Source organism: Xylaria bambusicola, assembly GCF_022495145.1.
Source record: "Xylaria bambusicola strain CBS 139988 unplaced genomic scaffold F5B22scaffold_7, whole genome shotgun sequence".
NCBI classification, from domain to species: domain Eukaryota; kingdom Fungi; phylum Ascomycota; class Sordariomycetes; order Xylariales; family Xylariaceae; genus Xylaria; species Xylaria bambusicola.
Window position 1 is genome coordinate 1,004,959 of NW_025953560.1, and position 22,715 is coordinate 1,027,673.

General features: G+C 37.2%; 5 protein-coding genes across 5 annotated transcripts; 3 read left to right on the top strand and 2 right to left on the bottom strand.

Moving 5' to 3' along the window:
* Positions 1 to 463: 463 nt before the first annotated feature.
* On the top strand, positions 464 to 1,298 carry F5B22DRAFT_661338 (uncharacterized protein; the record flags this gene model as incomplete). Its single annotated transcript, XM_047980359.1, has 2 exons — positions 464 to 770; positions 844 to 1,298. The coding sequence occupies 2 exons, from the start codon at positions 464 to 466 to the stop codon at positions 1,296 to 1,298; spliced, it is 762 nt and encodes a 253-aa protein (XP_047834047.1).
* Positions 1,299 to 1,661: 363 nt separating this feature from the next.
* On the bottom strand, positions 1,662 to 3,596 carry F5B22DRAFT_595035 (chorismate synthase). The gene is made up of 4 exons (XM_047974105.1): positions 3,354 to 3,596; positions 3,225 to 3,303; positions 2,202 to 3,165; positions 1,662 to 2,152 (listed from the first exon to the last, which is right to left on the bottom strand). Exons 1-4 carry the CDS (start codon positions 3,398 to 3,400, stop codon positions 2,058 to 2,060), a joined length of 1,185 nt encoding a protein of 394 aa, XP_047834048.1. The 5' UTR covers positions 3,401 to 3,596; the 3' UTR covers positions 1,662 to 2,057.
* A 2,081-nt stretch (positions 3,597 to 5,677) lies between these two features.
* On the bottom strand, positions 5,678 to 7,928 carry F5B22DRAFT_595039 (glycoside hydrolase superfamily). Its single transcript, XM_047974106.1, has 2 exons — positions 7,246 to 7,928; positions 5,678 to 7,191 (listed from the first exon to the last, which is right to left on the bottom strand). Exons 1-2 carry the CDS (start codon positions 7,703 to 7,705, stop codon positions 5,987 to 5,989), a joined length of 1,665 nt encoding a protein of 554 aa, XP_047834049.1. The 5' UTR covers positions 7,706 to 7,928; the 3' UTR covers positions 5,678 to 5,986.
* Positions 7,929 to 9,731: 1,803 nt separating this feature from the next.
* On the top strand, positions 9,732 to 10,968 carry F5B22DRAFT_595041 (uncharacterized protein). The gene is made up of 4 exons (XM_047974107.1): positions 9,732 to 10,102; positions 10,166 to 10,250; positions 10,319 to 10,331; positions 10,387 to 10,968. The coding sequence occupies exons 1-4, from the start codon at positions 9,911 to 9,913 to the stop codon at positions 10,553 to 10,555; spliced, it is 459 nt and encodes a 152-aa protein (XP_047834050.1). The 5' UTR covers positions 9,732 to 9,910; the 3' UTR covers positions 10,556 to 10,968.
* A 1,311-nt stretch (positions 10,969 to 12,279) lies between these two features.
* Positions 12,280 to 15,032, top strand: F5B22DRAFT_595045 (carbohydrate-binding module family 42 protein). Its single transcript, XM_047974108.1, has 4 exons — positions 12,280 to 12,980; positions 13,111 to 13,480; positions 13,645 to 13,677; positions 13,732 to 15,032. The coding sequence occupies exons 1-4, from the start codon at positions 12,855 to 12,857 to the stop codon at positions 14,712 to 14,714; spliced, it is 1,512 nt and encodes a 503-aa protein (XP_047834051.1). The 5' UTR covers positions 12,280 to 12,854; the 3' UTR covers positions 14,715 to 15,032.
* Positions 15,033 to 22,715: the final 7,683 nt, after the last annotated feature.

Consider the following 22,715-nt stretch of genomic DNA (forward strand, 5'->3'; position numbering starts at 1 on the left):
TGGTTGGAGCGTATGTATCTTCCTATGTAAATATCGTAACTTCCACACGGTGTAGCGGTATACCTACCTACCTTGCTGACTCACCGAAAAGGGGCAAGATACAAACATAATACATACCCGGTATTTATGTATCTAGATCCTCCCAACGTAGTATTAACGCCGCTCATACTTCATAGGATGAAGTTGCGAACGAATAACACCAGGGAAGTTGCATGTCTACCATGTTTTAGTCATAGCAAGTTTCGAAATCCTCCTCGTGGCTACATTGTCTTGCTCCCATTCCTTTCACTCTGACTTCTCTCCATACTCACAAATTTTCGTATCCGCTTTGCTTTGCTTGATTTGCCCGGTCAAACATCCGACAAGCCAGACATTTAGCCAGACATAAGATGCAACAGAAGTACGTGCATCTTTCAAGATACACTTCGATTCAACGTTTGCTTTCCATCCAACTACTGCCATCATGCGTTCCGAACAACCTGTTTCAGAGTGCTCACAACAATCAGACCCTGAGCCCGACCCCGGCATGCTTTACACTCGCCGTTCTTCGCGGCCACCAACTTCGAGGTCACAAACTCCGACTAGCGTGCACGATGGTGAGAAATGCCCGCGAGGTATGGTGAATGGCATTCTTTCGATGGTTTTGTGCGAACGCCCTGCCCCGAAGGAGCCACAGCAGGTACCAGAGCCTCAGTACCTAGATCAAGAAGCAACACGAGCAATTACACAAGCGAAACCCAAAAACAAGAGGGTACCTTCCGACACTGGTAGTGTGGGACCAATTGGCAAGGGCTTAGAAAGACTGCGAGTATTTGCTTGAAAGGGGGACTGATTGATTAACAGATACGCTAATGAAAAGGCCCAAATGTCTCAAGGAATTGGAGGAAATTCCTTTTCACAGTAAGTACGCCGACGTTCCTATTAGTGGATTCCACACACCCATACGTTTCATAGTTGGTTTTGCCAAATTCATGGTGGAATTGGCAGATATCGAAACGTTGAAGATGATTTGCACCAAGGCCCTGGAGAACAGCCGCCCAGACTCAATACTTCGAGAACTGATTATAGGCGAGACCGAGAACATACGCGTTCATTCTCAATCTGACTTAAACAGAGAAAAGACTATGATTATCTCTGCGGCCCGCCGCAAGGTGGATCATTTAGTGCATACGGCTATCGAGAATAACGATAGCAAGGCCAACTGCAAGGATTGGCCTACGACTTTGCTCCCCTTTCTAGATCGCATTAGAAACTTGAATGATTTTTCACCACTTGCCGGAGGACCCGAGAAGGCTTAGAACGCACTCCTCAAAATTGCTGGCCTCTGTTCCACGTGGCGTGATGAGCTGCTCGAGGTTTCTGGATCTGGTGAAGTGGACTGTGACGAGTTTCATAGGCAGGTCGATGAAGTAATGTTGAATATGTGCGAAAAACAAATGCATGCCAATTAGGAATGGCTAAGTGGTAGGCGAGGGGAGGTCGCGCAGGTGATGAAAAAGGCTCGCGACGCCGACAATAAGCCATGCGAGTACAGATACATGGAGACTCTGTCTTTTCTAGAGCACGCATTTGAGTGAGGAATCGTTGAGGAAGATTGAAGATTGCTGGAAGACCAACGAAAGCATCGTTATGTGATGAATAGACTTAAGTGATTTTCTCTAGTCGTAATGCCACCAGCCGTGTAAGAGGGCCGCGATAGAATGTTATTCCGGATACATGCCTCGTGATCAATCAACTGAATGGAAAAGATTAACAATCTCACGCGTAACCTCGTGTCAAGACACGCCTCCTTGGTGAAACAGCCAGACTCTAAGCTTCTTACTAAAACCTTGTACACTTTACTTGCTATGTATACCATGGGCTGTCAAATCTGGCAGCAAGCGGCGCCGCTTTGGCTAATGCTACCGTGGAGGTACCAGCCCTTGTTGACATTGCGCGCATCACATACCAGCCTATTCAATTGATTGAGGGCATGGTTTCATTCTCTAGTCTATAGCTGGGGCCGAGACCACCTATTTAACTTTTTTTCAATATAACAGGAATATACTTTTTGTCCTTCACCGCGCGAGCCCGGCCATCCTTCTCCCCCCTTGCATCAAAAGAGCGTCCAGAATGCAAATCGAAGCCATGGACTCCACGATTGGAACCGCGCCTACATATTGTTAGCGGAATCAGTTTGCTCGTTGGGTTGAGTGACCTACGTGGGACAACGCAGGGGTCATGACGCCCTTTGGCCTCTAGAAGGCCGTCGCTTTCTCCTTCAAATGTGACTGTCTCTTGAGGCAGTCCAATCGTGGCAGGCGACTTGAAGGCGACGCGGAAAAAGATGGGCGCGCCGTTGGTGATTCCTCCCTGGATACCTCCGCTGTTGTTCGTCGAGGTTGTGAGCTTTGGCTTCGCAAATCCGTTCTTGGGATCCGAATCGGTAACGGGGTTGCGGATAAACATGTCATTGTGGGTGGACCCGGGGATTTCCGTCCCTTCGAACCCAGAGCCGATTTCAAAGCCCTTTGTCGCTGGAATGCTGAGCATTCCGTGGGCGAGCGTCGCCTCCAGCTTCGAGAACACCGGCTCGCCAAGTCCAGTTGGGACGTTTCGGATGACGCACGTCACTGTGCCGCCGATGCTGTCCTGGCGGTCGCGGAAGTCGGAAATGCATTGCTCCATTTTGGCAGCGACTTCCGGGTCGGGACACCGGACTACCGTCTTGTCAACGGTTTCCCGTGTCACCTCTTGGAGTAGTTGGAGGAACTTGGGGTTGTGGGAATGGCAAGGGTACTCAGGCGTTGGTGGGATGTGATGGATATTCCCGACCGATGAGACCCAGGCGACAATCTCAATCCCATGGGCGAGTTTGAGGTAGTGCTCGCAAAGAGCGCCGGCGGCTACACGGCCGATTGTTTCTCGCGCACTGGAACGACCCCCACCTGACGATGCACGAACGCCGTACTTCTCAAGATAAGTGAAGTCGGCATGGCTGGGGCGAGGGTACTGCTTCATGGTACTGCCCTTGTAGTCCGAGGGGCGGAAGTCCTGGTTCTTGACGACCATGGCTATCGGGGTACCTAGGGTGACACCCCCTTCCACCCCTGACTGGATTGACACAAGGTCGGCCTCATTTCGAGGTGTTGTAATAGAGCTTTGGCCAGGACGGCGGCGAGATATCTGGTATTTTTGAGTTAAAACGTTCAAGAAGTGTGTGGTGTTTTGTTCTATATACTAACCTGAGGTTGGAGTATCTCTTCCGAGACCGGCACTCCAGGCGGAAAATTGTCGACAATACATCCGACGCTGGGACAATGGCTACGGAAATTCAGCGGCGAGCGCTATTCAAGGTCAAAATAGGTATTTACCTCTCACCGTATGTCGTCACCCGCAGGAATTGCCCAAAGGTAGACATTTTGACGGAGATGAATGTTATAGAGCAAGGTTTGGTTGCCCAATCTGTTTGCTGTGGACTTGAAGGCCTTATGGCGTCGTGAACAGGACCTTTCTGAGTCACTTGGAAAATAAGCCCACCTACTGGATACTAGACCCTGTTATCGATAACTACAAAGAAGTACTAGCCTTTTTTCGCCACGCTTCACCTAAGCTGGACAAGCAGGTATTCGAGAAGCACTTTTTCCTATCTAACTGCACGTGGAGATGTACATTATTCAATTACCCTGCTGCACGTGGGCACGTGACCTAGGACCCAAACGAGAGATCTCCTTGTCAGGATAGCAGCGCTTCGTTCTCCCTATGCTTGAGCTCTAGAGCCGTAGAGTGACAGGGATCTATCTACAGCTCAGGGCGCGAAAGCAATTCTCCAAGAGGCCGGCCGATCTAGGTTTGTTTGCAACGACGACATGCTGCGCAACTTTGTGGGATCCGTCTACGAGGCGACAGGGTGCAGTGCTCGAATACCGAGGGAAGTGAAGCTACGCCCTTGACACACGATTGATAAAATCACAATGAGCTCGCGCGTATTTAATTATTACACTTCTTTTGCCTTTTTGAAGTTGTTCATTGTTGAAAATTTTGGCGACCGTCTCTCAACGACTCATTGAGCGCGCCAGATTTCACTAATATGGTCCCTCCTAAGCCACCTTCGTTGGGGTGACCTCGTTGACAACATCTAGTGGATTAACCATGTGCCCCAAACAGCTGTACAGGAGGATACTAAGAGTACAATTATGGCACAAACTTTTAAGCCAATCAATCCCTCCATACCAGAATGCTCAAACCACTTCGTTTTAACCCGAGTCGAGTAGCCCCTCGGTTTCGTGATAGTAAAGTCGGCTTTACCGGCGCCATGTGTTAGAAACTTGTTGAGGTCAGCCATCAAGGTCCTAAACAACAAGGCGGCATTACTTATATCGCTTACTTTAATATTCCTCAGGCAAACCCTGAGAGTAGTTACAATGGCCATTCTTACATCCCTCACATAACTCTTTGTAGTGTGGGCGGTTAACGGCCTTTTTAGAATATTCGGGCGGTTTGAGAGGTACGCCGGACCATTTTTTGAGGCGGTAAGCAACTCTTTCCGCGTATGTTCCATCCAAAATCGGCTTGGAGAGTTGATTGCACCTCTTACATCGTTGATGCCAGACCCTCGCATTGTATTCATTGTTTCGGTACAGCCGAATGGTGATGGCAATTTGTTTGCTTGGCCAGCCGCTTGAACTGCACTTCGTATTGTAGCAGGTGAAACGACCCATGATGTTCGTGTCATAGCTGTTAATCATGTTGGGCTCATCGTCTGCTGGGTGAAAAGAAAATTTAAGCTTATTATCCTTGAGCAGATCTGCTACGACCTCGTGCAATTCCGGGCATATGGACCATGTTTCCCCCTTTTTTGGTCGTTTGTCGGGTATGGTTGAAAAGTAAAGGGCCTTGGAGTTGAGGACGAGCGGGACAGAACGATAACATTGATTAGTGGTCGGTTCAGGTACCCGTAATACTAGGTAGTAGTAATACTGATGTCCGATGATATGACTGGGATGAGATGTATAAATGTTGTGTGATGCCTAGCCTTTGAAGGCGATCGATTTGGACCTGTGATACAGGCTACTGAATTGCACGGGCCATGTAGGCAGCAATGTAACAGATATTAGGGAAGGGAGTGGATGGACAGCAAGATAAAATAAAAAATATCCTAATCAATAGGACAGAGGCCTCAAAATCAATCGGGTTCAAGGCTGAGGCATCCAGCACAATTGTGACCGCGGGAATCAGTCCTAGACCCAGTGGCACTCTGAAATATCGATGAAGATGGTGTCGATAGTGACTGACGTAGATTAGGGAAATGACACTTACCTGAAGCTCGAAACTGCGCCGGCCCCTCTCACATGGTATGTATGCAACGGCCGCAGAAGCCGAAGCGCAGGTGCTTTCAAAAACATGATGCCGACAGGCAAGTGGAGTGAAGAGTTTGAGAGAAGATGAGGCGCCTTGGATACGTGACAAATGGTTCACCAACGGAAAATGAATATATGGGGAGGGATAGAGAGCATTGATTGGGAAGGAGAGGCGAAAGAAGGTAGGTAGTGCTCTGGGGACAGGGTTGACGAGGAAACAGTGGCACAAGTTCAAAAGGAAGGTGCTTGCTTTAGTGCCCAAGACGAGATCATCAGTAATAGGCATAAAATACGAAGACCTCTACTTACTTGCAGCATGTTTCTAGGTTATACTGAACGCATATAACACAACACACCAGATAATAATTTTTTATTTAACTCCTATATTAAAGAAAACCTTTCTATGAAGTTAGGATTTTAATATTTTAATATTTATCATCAATTATAATTGGAGTTTCTGCACCCCCTAAAACAAAATTCGGGTTGAATTAGCCTCTCACTTTGTGCTCCGCTGGCTGGAATATCTACTTTGTATATATAGGTTCGAATTCCGCCCTCCCCCCTTTTGCTACAACAACCACTAGAACAACAGAAAGAACAATCAAATAGAAAAGGAGGGAAATGGCCTATAGTATTGATTTACCTAGTTAAGCAATAACCGCTATTCGATCGAAGTCTGGAGCGTAGCTATTCCCAACACCCGATATACTAATAGAATTTGGTCCTTGGGTGTTGAAGCCAGACAGCTGAACACCGTAATCCGCGTGGATATCTGTGGCCCAGTTGTAACCACTTAGGGGAAAGCTGACCGTTTGCGCGGCCCCACCATTCACCTTGATTGATGCTAGACGCTCGTTACTCCCTCCTCCAAGGTATGAAATATCACAATTGATATAGTCAAACTTGACAGTCTGGGTTGCCTGTGAAGTAAAGATGTTGGATAGGGTTACACTACCATGTGATGAGCCCCCAAGGTTACCGACTTTAGTAGATGAGATGCAACCTGCGCATGACTGAGCATTGGCACCGGATGCCAATGTACCGCTGGAAACAGAGATGTATCTGTATTCAGCCCCCAACCCTGATGCGTACTGAATATTGGAAAGACGGAGAGCGAGAGAGCCATGACCGTTGACCTGTTTTGAATAACTGTTGGTATTTTTGAAGGTTTCTGAGGTCCATAGATCTTTGACATCAGCGGACTTGATTCCAAGGTCAGACAGCTGCAGACTCAAAGTACGGCGGGCGTTACTAAGGTCTACGACAAGCACAGCAATATCGCCATTGGTAAGATTTCCAGACCATAGATCCCGGTCAGAAGTCCAGCGTTGGACGAGCTTGATAGGCTTGACGGCGGAGTCTTGATTGATAGCAATGAGATCTTTGTTTTGGAGGACAGCAACGAGCTCGTTCGATAAAGCAGCCACATTCGTCGATATCATAAGTGCAGACTTTAGCATGGCCCAGGACGCGAAATGAGTAGCCTGCTCGTCAAAGGTCATACCACTGTTCCCGACCTCCAGTAGATCGGCATCAGCGATATGACCAGGTCCGATCAGCCCTGACCTAGCTATGTGTACAGCTTGATTGTAGATACGATAGACGCTCCCCCATCCAGTGGTAATGTCATCGGATAATCGGAATGATGTCGAGATCCCTTTGGTCCATTTAACGGGACCTTCAAGGCCGTTAGATGTGGAATAGGGAACTCCCCATTGGCAGATCAGCATCCCCTTAATACCTACTCGCTGGAGCTCTTTCCACATAGTCGTGTAACGTGTTACGAAATCGGTCCTCGAGCCTTTGGGTGCATTTTGTGACGCTTGAGGTCCATCGGCATAACAGTTATCATCTATAACAACAGTCATGAGCCTTAGCCCAAGTCAAGAAAGATATGATATCATACACTTGATGTACTCCGCGTTCAGGGATCTGAAAAGGTCGGCATCCGCAGCTTCATGGCCAAGAGAGCCTAAGACGGGGCTGGGCGCCTGAGGATCGCACATTCGGACCCCAGCGTCTGAATACATAGACCACTTCATTCCCTTTGATCTTGCAAGATTGCTGAGAGGTAGGAGCCCGTTTGGAAAGCTTTGGGAGTCTATTTTCAGTGCGCCGCTCGTCGCGTTTCGCTGCCCATCTCTCGACGCCCAGCCACAGTCCAGCTGGAAAAATTTGTACCCCGCGTCAACGAACCCTCGACTGTATAAGGAGTTGATGGTTTGTGTAATCTTGGCATCGTTGATGCTACAACCAAACTGGTTATACGAGTTCCATCCCATTACCGGCGTTGACTGGAATTGCTGTGCTGCTGCCAAATATGCGCCACCGACAAGGGCAACAGAAGTATAGTATGTGACCCGCATGATTCAGTTGGGGGTAAATGTCCGTAGGCTTAGGAGCCAATGTGCTATTCAGCATCGCCTGGATTGAATACATGATTATATAGGAAATGCTCCTCACTTTCGGCTTTCATCCGTGTGATGTGAATGTGAACCGGTTGAAGATGAAATCAGATACCGATGTGATGTACTGCACCAATCAGCGCTCCCCGCTTGTGAGCTCGTAGCAGATTCTCCCGAGTTCCTGTGGGGAAATAAAAGCCGACTGGAGTATAGGTTCCGCCGGATTAACTGTCTGGGATACGGCTACATTCCGAGCTCTTTTCTGCTTTAGGAAGAGTACGCCCGTGCTGAGTGTGCCGACAGTTGTTCCACAAGTTGGATACGCTGAATATCCTGGTATGCGTTCCATATGTAGACTTCGGTGATAGCTGCTAGATAGTCTCCATCTTGAGATTCGAAATGAACATTTGTATGTTAGGTTGCTCTGTACCTCTATGCTAGAAGTATATTGCATAAACGTTCACGTTATACTAATCTACAGCTTAGTATTCGAAGAAGATGCAGGTCCCAATTGTATAGTTTCACACATTATAGGAAGATATGTGCCAAGTTTCATAGAAATTTCCCGAAAGAAGTGAGGTTCAGGAACTCGGGTATCAAATGGCTTATTGCAACACCTTTAATATCATTTCACCTTTGATTGCTAGTTTGGTTGGTAGAAGATGAACAGATGAGACATGTTGCGAGGCCAGCGGCTGGCCGCAGAACCTTAACGAGAAGATTACCGCCAACTCAACCAACTGTCCGAGCACGCCCCCAGTTGCCTTGACAACGACCTTCCTCAGGGCTGCCCCCTGTGCCTGACCTCTTTTACTGACGCCTCTAACGGTCCCATACCCATGTCGTACCTAACACCCATTCAAGTCTCTACGGGTATAAGCATTCACTCTGTCTATCTACGATACGCCTCCTATCGAAGATGGCGATCATGGCGCTTCATCTCGCGGTAGCGGCTGAGCCTATCTCGGCACATAGTCGGCCTGGACCGAGTGATGTCAGCCCTCCGCAGTCCTGTGCCGTAGCGTTAATGCGCTAGATCATGGCCCGCGTTGCCAAGCGAGAAAATGGCGCGATCAGTGATCGGATCGGAGAGCGGAATGACCCGATAAACCTCGGCTCACATAACAAGAATTACATAGTAGATGCTTGACTGCATAATTGACAATTTAAACATTGTAACTATCGTAGATCGGGAATTCATTTAATAATGTAATGCAATAACATCAATTTGTACCTCTTTAACGACAGCTTCACTTGTGGAATGCCAAGCACGCTAGATAGGGACTTGAAAGGCCAATTACGGAGTACAACGAGTCCTATTTGAAGTGTTTACGAGGATAGGCTGTTTATGGCAGTGTCTTGAATATTTGCAAGTGAAGCCGTCGCTAAAGGGTACCTGATGTTTCTCGGTTAATGCCTAGGTGAGGTCATTAAATTCGCAACCCTCACCGCTACCACCAGTACAGTACCGTTATACTGAAAACTCGCGATAATTGAACGAGCTAAGAAGAGGGACTCCTGATTCCACTAGGTCAAAACGCACATGGACTGAATGAAGCCTTTGTCTTAGATACTGGCGACACAAAGTAATGCGTAATGTTTGTGACATGTTGTCAGACTCTGGCCCGCCAAACCAGCAAGCCCACAATGCCATAATTATTGGTGTTCAATGGAGAGGGGACATGGTATGAGGTCTAACTCCCGACCTTCAGCGGTGAGACTGGTTTATGTGGAGGAAAAGACCCAATTCTGATCGCGATAGGGAACGTTTATGCGGGGTTGCAAGGGCGGTGACAACTAGCGATTGGTCTTGTCGATCGCATCCCCTGCTAGGGTACCCTTTCCGCTCCTCGTGTTGAGGTAATACGAATATTGAGGCTCGTATTGATGATGTTGGCCATGACTTAATAACTCCACCCCTTAGAAGAGTTAGATCTATTGCCCGGTATAGCCGAGACTACACCGTACACACGACAATGGTCTGACCTCACGTAACAGCATGTTATTGATTGCCTTTCTGCCAAGACATATGCTCAGTAGATATATAATGAGAAGAGCATGCTACTCACTTGTTCGAACTTATGGTTTATTCACTAAGAACTATTGAAAGTAGAATCTAGCCTTGACTATACTCCTAGTTTCCCCCATCCTCTCTCACTATTCAAGATGAAGTTCACCACCGTTTTGGGAGCTGCCCTTGTTGCCTCGGGCGTGTCTGCACAAAAGGCTGTTGTGAAGAACAACTGCAAGTCTACCGTCTATGTCCAGTCATATCCTTTCGACGGTAGCAAAGCCGGAACCCTGACAACCGTTGCGCCTGGAAAGTCATTCTCTGAGAACTTCCGTACATCTGGCTCGGTACGTCTCATGCAACATTGCGCCGTCGATATTGTGTATGCTAACCGCGTGCCAAACTGGTAGACCGTCAAAATTGCGACCACCAAGACCCTTACCAGCCCGCTATTCTTCGGTTATTCCTTTAGCTCGAATCCCGATTACGCCTATTGTGAGTACATTCCCATATCCATGTCCCTGGATCTTGTGGCATGTGGACTGACACATTGTTTCTCGCAGATGAGCTAAGCACGTGAGTTGAAACACTTTATTTGATTTAACCACATTCCACACTAACACCCCAACAGTGAATTTGGCAACCCCTTCGCCAACTCTCGCAACACCTTGTCTCCAGGCGCGGGCTGCCAGCTCTTCAACTGCGCAGCCGGTCAGGCTGGCTGCTACTCCACGCCTTCGATGAAGAAGGTATATGGCTGCCCACAGCCTGTCAACCTCACAGCGACCCTCTGTGCCTAAACCGATCACTTCACGTATATAATCAAACATTTGGCGATCACATGGAGGCAGGAATGAAGGAATATGATTCTGATACGGCTACTTATAATGTATAACCAAATTATTTTTGACCTCAATAGGCGTTAGTTATTCGAATGCGAAAACAAAAAGTTCGATCGTCAGCTACGAAGAGTCATGAAAGTCATGCGTTTTACCAAACCGGTCAATGAGACCTAGGCGGCCAGGACTAGCAGTCAAGTTGTATAAAGAGCCAAAGTCAAGCCACCAAGATCAGTAATTAATTGGGTAACCAAGGAATCTTGTAGCCTCTGTAGACCATTCGCTTGCGAATAGCTTCATTCTGAGCCTAGTCATCTGTCTTTGCTATTTCACAACATACGAGAATCAATATTGACCGTCTAATGCTAATGCCCTATTTCGGCCTTTCCTCTTTCTTGACGCTTATTAGAGAGCTAGAATCACCACCTTTGAGAGCAAAGATCGTTGTCGAATTGATAGGTACTTCATTATTTCCACCTGAAACAAATGTCAAGCGACCTAATACCAATTCCCTAAGGAAGGTCTCAGTTCTTCATAAGACTGTCTTGGATGAGACTACTTAGGACTCATTAATATTGAGACATATCCACTGCATTGGGAGATTACACAGGTAAGCATTTACCCAGCCCTTGTCATAAAGATCACTACTCAAGCAGGCATGAACTGGGTGTCTTACCGTAGCTCATATATCACCAAGGTTGAAAGTCCTCAGAGACCAATGCTGATACGTCTTCAGCAATTTTACGATCCCCTCGCCCAATTACTCGGTAAAATTCCGATTAGTTGTAGTTCTAGGGCCTGTGGATTGGAGAAATTCACATGATGACTCATCATATGTAGCATATGTTGTGAGTGTGTATGGAAAGGGTATAAGATTATCCTAATAGCTTGTGATACCGCTAGACTTCATACATCGATAACTAATCACATTATTGCCAATTCCTGCAAGTAGTAGATTCGAGGCAATTCAAGAATGGTGAACAGGTTTATCACTCGCCCGTCAAATATATGATCGTCTGTAACTGGCGTTGTTGAGATGAATTACTGGTTTATAATCATACGAAATCAATTTAACATTGTTGGTAAATACACTACGAAGCTTTTTGGTCGTAGGAAATCAACGCCATACATCATGTGGCCATAATCCTACCTTTTCTTGTTATCTCAAGCGCTCTAGATTCTTTCCCGCATTTTACATTTGATTTTAATGTCTTATGAGCTCCATTTGAAGGTCTTGAAACGTGCAATTTCTGGCTTTACGCCATCATGCCAGCTAAGGACTCTCAGTTTATACTTTACTTTAGACAAGTTGGTAATGAGCATACACCATCTGACAAATGAAGCTGTGCCGAATATGATAAACATCGCCCTTGTCGCCATGCTTGGAAGATTGGCACGAGAGCTCTGTCACAGGCTTGAGAAACGTACGGGGTCGCAAGAGTCAATGAACAGCGCTCCGTAAAGAGCTGCATATCAGACATAAATATAGCTGTTTGGACCCGAAAATGGCGAAATATGCGTGGATAAGGTGAAGCAAGAGGAAACTCCAGAGGCTCGCCGCGGGTACGGCCTAACCCCACAACTACTGTGACCGCATGGCCGTGGGGATCTAAGTGGATTCCGGGGTAGACTGGTCTATCCTATAGAGGCAAGAGATATTCGATGATCCACATGTTAGCATTACACTACATTCTGGACCATGCGCCGACAAGGTCCCAGAAGAATCCTTTCGAATTAGCAGCCTGAGTCCCGAGGGTCCCCCACGATTACACTATGAAGCGCCAGCATCCCCGCGGCAGGGTTGTAGAAGACCCAAAAACCCAAGCACGAGCTTCGCAAATTCGCGCCAACGTTGTTGTCACTTGGATGCCGGCCGGCTCTCTCCACTCGTCACTCGGCCCGACAAGCATCATGAGGTTTGTTTTTCTTGCCACTAACGACGACAGAGGCAGGTTGCGAGGGTATCATGTATGCGCAACGTTTCATTTCACCTGCGGTGCTCGCAAAAGCAGAAATATCGAGGCAATATTAGTTAGTCTAAGGGAGACTTAAAGTGGAAAGTGGCGTTAGTGCGTTTGCTTGCGTTCCAAACAAGACCGGGCGAAGAACCCGATATGTTACCGGAAATAGAGATATAGAAAGGGAGGGAAGATGCCAGCCAGCCTTCAAAACATCCAGGGCAGCTTCTTCATCTGCGTGGCTCATCTGTCGATCAGCTCGAGATTCAACCCTTCTCCCATCTCATTACGTCAGATCATACATGATGGTGTATCGTACAATACTTGCTTTGGCGGCCTCGGCCTCTCTGGCTGCCGCTGGGCCTTGTGATATCTATGCCTCGGGAGGGACACCCTGTGTGGCTGCGCATAGCACTACTAGAGCTCTGGTAAGTGGCATTATCTTCGCATTTTACACACTTACAAGATCCCTACGCAAGCTGAAACATGTCTCCTAAGCCCTCTATACTCACAAGATTCTGTGAAGAATGAAACTTTTATTGATTATGAATTCTTTAGTATGACAGCTATTCAGGCTCCCTTTATCAAGTCTTACGTGGTTCTGATAATGCCACGACTGATATTCGGCCACTATCAGCTGGAGGTATCGCCAATTCCGCCACGCAGGACAATTTCTGCAACGGTTCGACCTGCCTTATCTCCAAAATCTACGACCAGTCGGGTCACGGCAATCATTTGACGCAGGCCCCTCCAGGTGGCGCTGCAAGGGGCCCGAATGTTAATGGATATGATTACCTAGCTGGCGCCCTGGGGGCACCCGTCACTCTGAACGGGCAAAAAGTATATGGTGTCTTCATCTCACCAATGACTGGTTATCGTAATAATAATCCAAGCGGCACAGCCACAGGCGATGCTGCGGAAGGCATATGTATGTATTCTCTGGACTCGTTTTCTTCCTATCACAGTAGATTGCGGAGACAGAATATTCCCCTTTGGGTAATTAGTATACCTCAAGAGCAAGCAAAGATCTTCAAATCCCATCTGCTCTACCTGAGAAAAAAAAAAAGGGTTACTGACGCTAGCGAACTCCAGATGCCATCTTCGATGGGACTCACTACAATACAGGTTAGTATAGATCTTCCCCTTATTGTGGGAAACCAGAGACTTAACAGTGTACAGGTTGTTGTTTCGACTATGGAAACGCCGAGACTAACAGTCTTGATACTGGTAATGGCCATATGGAGACTCTTTACTTTGGCACTGGAGACGGTTCTGGTCGAGGTACTGGATCTGGTCCTGGTCCGTGGATCATGGCGGATCTTGAGAACGGTCTATTCACAGGACATGACCCTATCAATAACCCCGCAAATCCAACCATCAACCACCGTTTCGTCACAGCCACTCTGAAGGGAAGGCCTAACCAGTGGGCACTCCGCGGTGGAGATGCTACGACTGGGTCCTTAAACACCCTGTACAGCGGCGAGCGCCCGGCGAATGGGTATAACCCGATGAGCAAAGAAGGAGCTATTATCCTTGGAATTGGAGGCGACAATAGTAACTGGGCGCAAGGAACGTTTTACGAAGGCGTAATGACAACCGGCTACCCATCTGACGATACCGAGAACGAGGTACAAAGAAATATCATCGCAGCCAAATACGGCGCCAACGCCGGGCTTCTGAAGAGTGGACCTGCTTTCAGCGTTGGCTCTAGGGTATCATTCCGAGTTACAACGCCGGGCTACGACAACCGTTATATTGCGCACACCGGGGCAGAGGTCAACACCCAGGTTGTTTCGTCGTCCAGCGACAACGGATTAAAACAGCGAGCAAGCTGGATCGTCCGCACTGGTCTTGGAAATAGCGCCTGCTACTCCTACGAATCTGTCGACACCCCTGGCTCCTTCATGCGCCACTCCAACTACGCCATTGTGGTAAACGCTAACGATGGCAGCAAGCTATTCGCGGAAGACGCTACCTATTGCCCGCAGGCTGGCATCAATGGTAAGGGCACTTCAATTCGGTCGTGGAGTTATCCAGCCCGATACTTCAGGCATTACGATGCTCTGCTCTACATTGCGGGCAACAGTGGCCCTCATCCTTTTGACAACCCTGCTGTGTTCAACGACGACGTCAGCTTCGTGGTCAGTAACAGCTTAGCTTGAACCATCGCCATAGCCTAGATTCCTTCAACCTTCTCCCATAATAGATAACCCTGCTTTTTGCTAAGCTGATAACATATGAGTGGTTGAGAATGAGTAGGCACGCGAGGAATATCAAATGGCGCTAGGGAGACGTGGTAGAAGTTGAGACTAGGTTGGATATGATTAGTAATGCAATAGTTAACGTAATCAACATGCCCAAACGTTCCATCTATCGTCAGATTCAAGAGTGTTGAGGTTCCCGTAAGGTTGTATTTCCTTCGTGCCTTCCTTTTTTTGTCTCTTGCTCCTCGTGAATTTACTTTCACCCACAGGGATATAATATGCTTAGGGAAGGTGAATGAACTGACCCTAGCATACAAGCAATTCCGCCGAGCTTCGATACATAGTATAGCGTAGACACTATTGGAATTAGGAAGGCAGGGATAGATAATCCTGGTAGCTAGTACTTCGACCCACATACACTCTATTATATAAACAGATATACCACCTTAACCTATAGTACCCAGACTTAGTTCCTTAATATAATATATAATATTTCCTTACCTACAGTATTATTTACATTATACTATTTCAACTAATTATAAGCCCGGAAGTTTATAATCCTAAAAAGAGAATAACTTCTAGCATTTTACCTTATTTAATCCATTTAATTATAAATATATTATATTAAATTAAAATACTTTATTTATAGTAAAGATTATTACCTTTTTATTAAGCTATAAAGGTAAAAAAATATTAAAAATATTATAATAGTAGGAACATTATACCTTAACAGCGTATTCCTAACTATATACCCTAATGTATAATGTACCTATTAAAAATATAACACCTATTAAAATAATAAAAATTAAAATAACTATACCTCCTTTTAATATACTAACGAAAATATTAAAATTTTACCTTTGTTATCAATAGCTATTATTATTTTATTATTAAAAAAAACGCTTTAAAGTAATAAATAATATATTATAAAAGCATAAACCATTAAAAAGAAATTAAAATATTATTTATTACCCTAATAACCGGAAATTAAATAGATTAAAAATAATTAAAATAATAAAAAGATAATATTAACTTTAGGATTTAAAATAAATTAACATTTAAAAGCTAAGTTAAATTCGTTTATAAAAATCTAAAAATCTATAATTAAATATAACCTTAAAACTTAACTACTTATCCCACCTATTTATTACCGTTTTTTAAATAAAAAGAATTTTCCCTTCCTTATATAAAAACTTAAAAATGAATAACGATTAAAACTCTTTTACAAAAACCTTATTAATTATAATTATTAACTATAAATACTACTATTACTTACTTTACTACTATAATTCCTATTATCCCCTTTACTTAAAAAAGTATTATTAATTTCTATATTTAATAATATTAATAAAATTAACCTATTTAAATTAAAAGTTATTATTAGGTCCCCATTATTAAAAATATCTTTATTATTTTTAAAATAAGCAATATTTAAATATATTAATATTTTAAATAATAATAATTTTAATAAATTTATATTAAATCTATTTACTTTAAAAAATAATACCTTAAATAATAATACTTTATATTATCCAATCTTTAAAATAAATCAAAATAAATAAAGAAATTAAAACTAGCTCCTTATCCCTTAACTAAATTATAATGTTTAAATCCTTATCCAAATACTTTAAATTTAAAAAAGAAATAATTAACTACATTTATATAATAAAATATACTAATTATTTACTTAAAAAAGCTAAAAAAAATAACCTATTAAAATTAAAAATATATTAACTAAAACTACTTTATATAAAGCCCAAATAAATTAAAAGGTTATATAGTAAAAAATATTAAGCTATATTTAAAACTACTATAAAAAAAACGTACTTAAAGTTATCTTAAATTATAAAACATAGAAAAAGAATATAAGCTTAAAGATTACTATAGTAAATATTTAAAATTTAATCGAAAAGAAATTTAAGCTAACCAGCAATTTAACTTTTTAAAACCTATTAAATAAATAGCAAATTACTTCATTAGCTATAAAAGGATTAATTTTAACCTTTACAACTAAATTAAGGTTAATACAATCAGATCTTAAAAAATTAAATATAAAAACTTATACTTTAAATAAGCTATTTCTCCTTATAAGGTTTTTATCTAACTTTAATAATAAATATTTAACATTTATCTCTACTTTCCTTTAAACAAACTATATTATTATTATTTAAAAGGTATTAAATAAAAAGATAATAAAAGGAATTACCTTTTAATTAGCCCTAATAAAAGTATTATAAAAAGAATAAATAAAAAAGATAGCTATTTAAAATTCCACTAATACTTCCCTTCTTTTTTAATAATATAATTAAAATAAAAATAATAATAACGCATCTCCCACTTAACCTGGCCACCCAATTGACCTGGCCACCCCAATAATCTATATAAAACCCCATTATTTTAATCTCCAATAACTTTATAAGTATTAATCGTACGATTTAATAATTAGTACCGTTAAATCCGTTAGTTAAAGGGGAATCCAAAGGTATTTTTTACTATTTTTTATAAAATTTATTAAGCGAAATATTAAGCAATACGCTAAAGTAGCGCTAAGTAAGGATTATTTTAGCGTTTACTTTAGTGTATTGCTTAATAACTCCGCGAATATAAATCTTAGAATTTAGTGGAGGGTACCGTTAAATAGCTCTCTTTATTACGAATCTAATGGTATATTTTATTATTTTATACGATTAAAGTTCGTAGAGTTATTAAATTATTACGTGATTAGCGTACCGACGTTTTTTGTATGGGCTAGGGGGGTGGCCAGGTTAATTGGGTGGCCAGGTTAATTGGGTGGCCAGGTCAAGTGGGAGATGCGTTAAAGGGAATAACTAAAATAATTATTAAAAGAAGTAAAAGGTATTTAAAGTAAAATATTATTATTATATTACTATTAATAAAAAGAATATTAATTATAATAATAATAAATACTTCTTTAAATATTTAAAAAAAGCTTTAAAATAATAAAATAATAATAAAAGAAATAAAAAACTTAAACTAAATAAAAATAATAATAATAATAATAACCTAACTATTAATAATAATATTAATATTATTATATTTATTATAATTAATTCATCACTACTAATTTAACCCTTAAATTTAACATTTCTTACTATTAAAAATAATATAAAATTAATAAAAAAAATTATTAAGCTAAAAGTTAAATATCTTAAGTTAAATATTTAACAATTTTAAATAAATAATAAAATTATACCTTAAATAAACCTAACTTAAAAAAAATTAACCTAAAGGTAATTAACTTAAAGAAATATTAATATTAACTAATATTATACTTTAAATGTTAATAATAATAATCCCTTTAAAATTAAATTTTAAAAAAGCTTTATTAAAAGTTAGCTTTTTAAATCTACTAAAGTTAAAAGTAAAAAAACTTATAAAGTAAATATTTAGCTACATTATTTTTAATAATAATTATAATTAACGCATCTCCCACTTGACCTGGCCACCCAATTGACCTGGCCACCCCCCTAGCCCATACAAATAACGTCGGTGCGCTAATCACGTGATAATTTAATAACTCTACGAATCTTAATTTTATAAAATAATAAAATATACCATTGGATTCGTAATAAAGAGAGCTATTTAACGGTACCCTTCATTAGTTTATAAGACTTATATCCGCTGAGTTATTAAGCAATACGCTAAAGTAAGCGCTAAATTAATCCTTGCTTAGCGCCCCTTTAGCGCATTGCTTAATATCTTGCTTAATAAATTTCATAAAAAATAGTAAAAAATACCATTGGATTCCCCTTTAACTAACGGATTTAAAGGTACTAATTATTAAATCGTACGGTTAGTATTCGTAAAGTTATTCCAAATTGAAACTTTGGATTTTTATATAGGTTAAGGGGGTGGCCAGCTCAATTGGGTGGCCAGGTCAAGTGGGAGATGCGTTAAATAAACTTTAATAATAGAATATTATTTATAAAAATTTATCCTTATAATAAACTACCTATTTATAATATAAAAGGTATAATAATAACCCCTAAATAGATAAAAACTATAAAGTTTCCTATAATTGTTAATAAATAAATTAAAATAATTATTATTTATAATATTATTTATTATTTTAAAACAAATATTAATTTAATTTCCATTGCTTAATTAATAAAAAAGGAAGCTAAATTTCTATTCCATTAAAATAAAGCATAAGTAATAATAAAAAAATATACTTTTATAACTATAAAGGAATTTAAAAAACTATATATAATCGATTAATTAAATAAAAACCTTTAAATAGCTACTTTTAATATTATTTTTTATATATATTCTATTAATCCTACCTTAAAAGTATAATATAAATAACTTAAATATATAAATAATAAAAAAATTAAAAAATTAATAAAAATAATAAAAGGATTTATTCCTTAAACTAAATACTACCTTTATAAAGCTTATATGAATAATAAAATATAAGCTTTACCTTATTAAAAAAAGCTATTTAAAAAAACTTACCTTATTAAATTATTTTATTTTAATAAAGCTAATATATTAATAAATATATTATAAAGCTATAATAGTTTAATAAAATAGCTAACTATTACCTATAACTTTATAGAAATAATTTAAACCTTAATATTATTTAAATTAAATAATTAATTTATAAAATTTAAAAACTTTTTATAAAAGTAAAAAAAACTTAAAAAAAATATAAAATAATTACCTTAAATAAATTAAACTTTTATATAAACGAAAATTTTATTAATTATTATACGTTAAAAGGTATTATTATTTATTATATAGCAATAAATTAATATTAATAAAATAAAAAATCTAAATAAACTATATATACTTTAAAGAACTTAATAAAATTATTATTAATTATTATTAAAAAAAAGGAAATACTTTTAAAATATTAACCTATCTTTATTAAAACTATAACCTTTATCCGGAATAAAAGGAAATTTAAAAAATTAAATATAATACCTTATAAGAACTAATATAAAAAAAAACCCAATATATATAAAATAATAACCTTTAAAGTAAAAAATAAATATAAGCTATAAATAAAACAAAGTATACTTAAAAATAAAATAATAAACTACTTTATATTAAAATATAAAGGAAAAAGTACTATAATTAAAAAAGTCTTCTATTTAAATAATTATTTAATTATAAATGCCTATAATATAATCTTTATAAAAAAACACTTATATATTTTAATAAAAAATATTAAAAGGATTATTATAACTATAATTAAAAAAGTAAAGAAAAGGTAAAAAATATTATTATTATTAAATCGTTAAAAAAAACGGAAAATAGCTAAAAAAAAAGTAAAGGAACTTCTTTTTAATCTATTTTTAACTTAACCTTTAAATATCTATATATTACTAATATATACTAAAGTATTATTAAATTTTAAATTAAAAAATAAATCTATAAAAAATAAAAAATAATGCCTTTTTATATTATACTTTAAACTATTAAACCTTAAACTAAAAAGTCTAATTAAAAAAAGTAACTATTATAATTTATAACCTTAAATACAAACTCTTAATCAATTTTACTATAGCCTACAAGCCTTATTACCTTCCTTTAAGCTTACCATTATAGCTCTATCGTTTATCTTTTTAATAACAAAAATAAAACTAAAAAGCTATAAATAAATAAAAGAAAATATTAAATAATTTAAATAATATAAAGCTATAAAAGCAAAATACTAATCCTTAATTAATAATTAAACCTAAAAACTTTATAAACTATTTATTAAAAGATCCTTAATAAGTAAAAAATGGGTATATAAAATCAAACGGGGCCCAAATAGTAAAATCATTAAATATAAAGCATAATAAATTATATAAAGCTTTAAACAAATATTTAAAGAAAACTACAATAAAACGTTTATATTAATAATAAAACTAATAAATTATAAAGCTATCTTTACTATTATTATAACCCTTAACTTAAAAATCGAATAAATAAATATAAAAATAGCCTTCCTTTATAATAAAGTAAAAAAAGATATTTATATTTAATAATTGCTTAAATTTAAAAATAAAACTAATAAAATTTATAAATTAAATAAAGCATTATATAATTTAAAATAAATACTTTAAATATAATATTAAACCTTAACTATATTTTTAAAAACCTTTAATTTTAAATTATTAAATTCCAATATTAATATTTTTATAAAAGGATATATTTATATTATTATTTATATTAATAATTTATTAATAATTAACTTTTTAAAGGAAGAAATTATTAAAATTAAAAAAGCTTTATTTAATAAATTTAAAATGTAAAACTTAAAACTATATTTATTTTATTTAAATATAGCTATTATCCGGAATAGGAAAAATAAAAGCATCGAATTAAATTAAAAGGCTTACCTAAAAAAAATTATTAAAAAATTAAATTAATAAAAAGTATATACTATTATTATATTTATAAACATTAATAAAATTCCTAAATTAATAAATAATTATAAAGTATTAAAGGAAAATATATAATAATATATAAAAGCTATTAATTACCTAATATATATTATACTTAATATTTAACTTAATATAATATATATTATTTTATATTTAAATAAATATATAAAAAATCTTACCTTAATATATAATAAAGCTGCTTAATAAATCCTATAATACCTTTATAATATAATTAATTATAAATTATATTATTAAAGCAAACTATAAAATTTAATAAATTAAATTAATATTAATTAAGCTAAATATATATAAATTAAATAATTAATTATAAGGTATATCTTTAATATTAATAGCAGTATAATTAATTAAAGCTTAAAAAAGTAATAAAGCATAATATTATTTTCCTATAAATTAAAATTAATAAGTTAAATATAAATTATAAAGGAAATAATATAATTAAAATATTTATTTTTAAAGCTAAATATTTATAAAAAATAAATAATAATTATTATTATTTATAAAAATAATTAAAAGATTATAGCTATAGTAAAAAACCTTTAATTTTATAATAAAATAAAATATATTCCTATTTAATAAACCTTTTATAGGAAAACTTTTTAAAAAAAAAACATCGAATTTTAATAAATCTATATATTTAAATAAATAGCTAACAATTTAATTAAACTACTTTTAAGGAATAAATTTATTACTTTTTAAAACATATTAAATCTTTAATTATAAAGCAAATAAAAAAATTATTAAATTTTACCCCTTATTAATTAAAAATCCTATAATAAATTAAAACTTTAGCTATATATATTAAAAAAAGCTAAAATAAAATAAATTTAAAGATAAATACCTTTAACCTTAACTTTATAAAATATATACCTTTTTTAAAACTTATATATTTAATTTTAATAAAACTTTTATCCTTTAAAGTATTTTATTTTAAAAAACTTAAAATATTTTAATACCTTATTAACTAATATTTAATTAATTTATATTCCAAACGTTAATATTATTAAACTTTCTACCTATTTATAAATTAATTAATATTAAAAATAATAAAAATAATTAATATTATTACCTATAAAGTAATTAAATAGGTTACCCTATAAAAAAATGCCTTAAAGGGGTAAAATAACTAATATTAAAGCCTTTACTTTAAAGAAAATATATAAAGATAAAAATTATAAAAAAAACATATTTAATAATTTTATCTATATATTTAAATATATTAAAATCCTTAAAAATATTAATAATATAATTATAAAAACTATTAAAGCTACCTTAATTGTAATTATAATTATTAAGCTTACCTAAATTGTTAAACTTACCTTTACCTAAATTATTTAAATTTCTAATAAATTTTAAAAATTTACTATCAAATTTAAAAACATTTAAAATAAATATTAAAATATTTTTATAATAATTTTAACTATAAAAAAAACTACCTTTAATATTAAATTACCTTAAACTTTATTAAAAGTAAAGAAAACTATTATATATTTACCTATAAATTATTTCCTTTTATAATAAATAAAATTAAATAAATTAATTT

Excerpts from the sequence above, each read along its gene's own strand:
- F5B22DRAFT_595045 (XM_047974108.1), top strand. The coding sequence starts at position 12,855 with ATGATGGTGTATCGTACAATACTTGCTTTGGCGGCCTCGGCCTCTCTG. Across the intron at positions 12,981-13,110 it reads ATAGCACTACTAGAGCTCTG|TATGACAGCTATTCAGGCTC; the intron begins GTAAGTGGCATT and ends TGAATTCTTTAG. Across the intron at positions 13,678-13,731 it reads TGGGACTCACTACAATACAG|GTTGTTGTTTCGACTATGGA; the intron begins GTTAGTATAGAT and ends AACAGTGTACAG.
- F5B22DRAFT_595041 (XM_047974107.1), top strand. The coding sequence starts at position 9,911 with ATGAAGTTCACCACCGTTTTGGGAGCTGCCCTTGTTGCCTCGGGCGTG. Across the intron at positions 10,103-10,165 it reads ACTTCCGTACATCTGGCTCG|ACCGTCAAAATTGCGACCAC; the intron begins GTACGTCTCATG and ends CCAAACTGGTAG.
- F5B22DRAFT_595039 (XM_047974106.1), bottom strand. The coding sequence starts at position 7,705 with ATGCGGGTCACATACTATACTTCTGTTGCCCTTGTCGGTGGCGCATAT. Across the intron at positions 7,192-7,245 it reads GAACGCGGAGTACATCAAGT|ATGATAACTGTTATGCCGAT; the intron begins GTATGATATCAT and ends CTGTTGTTATAG.
- F5B22DRAFT_595035 (XM_047974105.1), bottom strand. The coding sequence starts at position 3,400 with ATGTCTACCTTTGGGCAATTCCTGCGGGTGACGACATACGGTGAGAG. Across the intron at positions 3,166-3,224 it reads AAGAGATACTCCAACCTCAG|ATATCTCGCCGCCGTCCTGG; the intron begins GTTAGTATATAG and ends CAAAAATACCAG. Across the intron at positions 2,153-2,201 it reads TGACCCCTGCGTTGTCCCAC|GCGCGGTTCCAATCGTGGAG; the intron begins GTAGGTCACTCA and ends AACAATATGTAG.